The sequence below is a fragment of the Sinocyclocheilus anshuiensis genome, unplaced genomic scaffold (genome assembly GCF_001515605.1).
Source record: "Sinocyclocheilus anshuiensis isolate Anshui unplaced genomic scaffold, SAMN03320099.WGS_v1.1 scaffold145, whole genome shotgun sequence".
NCBI lineage: Eukaryota > Metazoa > Chordata > Actinopteri > Cypriniformes > Cyprinidae > Sinocyclocheilus > Sinocyclocheilus anshuiensis.
Genome location: NW_015537973.1, coordinates 2,881,110 through 2,884,438, shown reverse-complemented (window position 1 = coordinate 2,884,438; position 3,329 = coordinate 2,881,110). Strand labels below are relative to the sequence as shown.

At 42.0% G+C, this 3,329-nt stretch overlaps 1 protein-coding gene across 1 annotated transcript; it reads left to right on the top strand.

Annotated features, from left to right (window-relative positions):
* Positions 1–482: 482 nt before the first annotated feature.
* On the top strand, positions 483–2,930 carry LOC107671606 (homeobox protein HMX1-like). The gene is made up of 2 exons (XM_016464518.1): positions 483–1,160; positions 2,031–2,930. Exons 1-2 carry the CDS (start codon positions 890–892, stop codon positions 2,621–2,623), a joined length of 864 nt encoding a protein of 287 aa, XP_016320004.1. The 5' UTR covers positions 483–889; the 3' UTR covers positions 2,624–2,930.
* Positions 2,931–3,329: the final 399 nt, after the last annotated feature.

Here is a 3,329-nt window from a genome sequence, read left to right as displayed (position 1 = left end):
CCCCCCCCCCCCCCCCCATCTACATTATTTCAAACTGTTCTGTTTTTCTACTTTCTATGACTACAAATGCTTGAAAATGCCATAGGCTATGCTCTCAAATCTCCGATTTAAACAAAACCAAACGCATCAATGTAGGCTTTTTATCCAATTATGCTGTCAGGGCCAGGAACATAGGCTATTTATTGCAATTTAGCCTACTGTTAACGCTCGAAAAACATATTTTAAATTGAATTTCATGGGTCAGTAAATAAATCTAATAAGCTTGATCTACAAAGTTCAGTGTTTTACAGAGGAGCTCCAAAAATCCCGAATATTTTAACTGTGGCTTAACATATTATTTGACATATTTAAATGCATTATGCAAACACAATATATCCTGGGATGTCCCGATGAAGGCTGTCTCATTGCCAAACAGTGGCGTTTGCTGTAACGTCGTTGTGATGTAGCGACCGATCCGACCAATAGACGGAGCAGCATCCGATTCTACGAGATCCCCAGCTGACGCGATGCGCTGAACCACTATCTGTATTTTGATTTGCTCCATAATTGACCCAAATAAAGCCCTCTGTGACAGGGGTTCCACCGACCCTAAGGCACGATCAAAAGCGAAGTCGGTAAATACCCTTTCACGAGTAATCCCGTTTGATATTGTGCTCGTCCGATAGCAGAATGCCCTCCGCTCGTTAAGCATTTCACTTGACTTGGATTTTTCTTTACTACAGCCCCGATTCTCTCTGGACGGAGCCGTGGACGCACGAAGGATTTCATCCTGCTGAAGCGATGGTTGAGCTGGGATATCCGGAGAGGAAGGATTCGTTACATTTTGCTTAGAAGTAGCCTATTTGCGAATCACCCGGCTATTGCTGTGACTGGTATATTTGTACGAGAAATGCATGACAAAAGCCAACAACAACATACTTCCACCACATCCAGGGGCTCGTCGTTTTTTATCGAGAATTTACTTGGCTCTTGTAGGACAGAAAAGTCCGTCCGTCCTTTAAAGGATAACGATGGCATGGAGCGAGAGATGGTTCTTAAGGGCGGCACTAAAGCGCATCGCAAGGAAATGTGCAGTCAAGCATCCAGCACAGGCTTCAAGACAGACATGTGTCGGAGCACACAATCACCTCTGGAGTGGTATAAACGGGAAACCTCAGAGAGTAAGTTGCGGGGTACACAGACATTGTATAAAACTCATAATTATGTTAAAAATCGTAAATGAAAATAACATAGAGATATTTAGGCTAGTCTGAACTGATATCTAGGCCTACATTAAATAGCCTATTTAATTTAAATGAGAATATAAGCTCCAATGGATTGTGATTCTTCTTGATGGAATAGGATGACTTGCGCATTATTAGTTCCCAACTGAATAATTATTTTCCGTGTTGGTAGGCCTATGCAGCATCAATTATGCTACTGGGAGGTTCACATTAGTTTTAAGCCTCATTAGGTAAACCCAACAAAAGCAACTCGAAAGTGCGGAGCAGCCGAGACGCAATGAAAACTTCCCAAACTCGTCAAAGGCTTAAGAGTGCAACTGGCTTGTCTGATTCTCTGTAAAGCTATGAAAGCCACAGGGAGAGAATTGGCTGCGAAGACACACCAATATTCCATATATGGGAACGTGCCAGATTTAGAGCAGATTTTTTATATCACTTTGGCAAACATCTGATCTGAAACGTCTGATCAATTATAATAAACATGTCTTTCTCAAACACTTACACATTCGTTACTTTATTAGGCCAACAAAAGCAACTCGAAAGTGCGGAGCAGCCGAGACGCAATGAAAACTTCCCAAACTCGTCAAAGGCTTAAGAGTGCAACTGGCTTGTCTGATTCTCTGTAAAGCTATGAAAGCCACAGGGAGAGAGTTGGCTGCGAAGACACACCAATATTCCATATATGGGAACGTGCCAGATTTAGAGCAGATTTTTGATATCACTTTGGCAAACATCTGATCTGAAACGTCTGATCAATTATAATAAACATGTCTTTCTCAAACACTTACACATTCGTTACTTTATTAGGTCCAAAAGGAGAAACCCGCCATTCCAGTGAACACTGCCGCAGCGACAGGAACAGCCCCGTGGCTTCTGAGCTTCTTGATGGAGCAGTGGACCGAAAAACGAGCGAGTGTGTGGTTGATGAGGGTGAGGACGCTCGACAGCTTTTCGACGAGCGCTCTGGTCCCGACACTTCGGAGCCAGGCTCGGCCAGGAAGAAAAAGACACGAACTGTGTTCAGTAGAAGCCAAGTCTTCCAGCTAGAATCCACTTTCGACATGAAGAGATACCTCAGCAGCTCTGAGCGCGCCGGCCTCGCGGCCTCCCTGCACCTGACCGAGACACAGGTGAAAATCTGGTTCCAGAACCGCAGAAACAAATGGAAAAGACAAATGGCCGCGGATTTAGAGGCTGTTAATTTTAACCACAGCTCCCAACGGATTGTACGGGTGCCCATCTTGTACCACGATAAAACGACACCCATGTCGACTCTCAGTTTTAACGTGTCTCAAGTTTCGCCACCAATCATGGGCTTCTCAAATTCAGTGAACTATCCTATATCATCTTTTGCTCATTCAATGAATTTAATGACATCGCAAATGACAGGCATTGTCTGACGTAGGCTATATTGACAAGTGGTCCAATGACAGTTATAATGATTCTGAAAGGTGCACTAACTTATATCCTGCTGGAAACTGATGTCTCCTGCGTCCAAAGAAAAGAAAACACCTATCACAAAATCACAAGAGAAATGACAAGTTTGTGTTAATTGTCACTGTTACCTGTCTATAATATGTAGTCTTCTGTGCATGGGGGCCCTCACCTGTATGTAAATATAAGGGCAACACTTGCTTTGTGCAAATATATTTTTATTCAGAACCACCGATTTGAAAGCTTTGTCACTTTTTCACATTATAAATTTAAATAAACGAATCACTTTAAAGCAAGTATGGTTTTCCTGTACATGTGTTCTACTGATAGGCTATAGGCTATATACTTAGAAGACGTCAAGACTTTACGGGACAGCGAAAAAATAGGCCTAATTCGTGTATCAAGCAAAATATTTCCACAGATGTCAAGATTATCTCGGATTACTTTTCTAAATTTAAATAGTTACATTTTCACAGTAAATCAGTGCAGCACTATTATTCACAAACAAAAAGGTGTGGTTAAAATAAAAGGCCCTCTTATGTGCACACAGAACACAACAGAAAACGCGGTAGGCCTACTAAATTCAAACACTCTGTTTAATTGGATATGTCCAGATAAGCATGGAAGAGTGCGATTGCAGAATAATACAAGAACACAACAATATGTACAATT

Bases quoted from the DNA above. Each gene is read 5' to 3' on its own strand.
- LOC107671606 (XM_016464518.1), top strand. From the start codon at position 890: ATGCATGACAAAAGCCAACAACAACATACTTCCACCACATCCAGGGGC. The intron at 1,161-2,030 runs GTAAGTTGCGGG...TTACTTTATTAG, and splicing joins TAAACGGGAAACCTCAGAGA to GTCCAAAAGGAGAAACCCGC.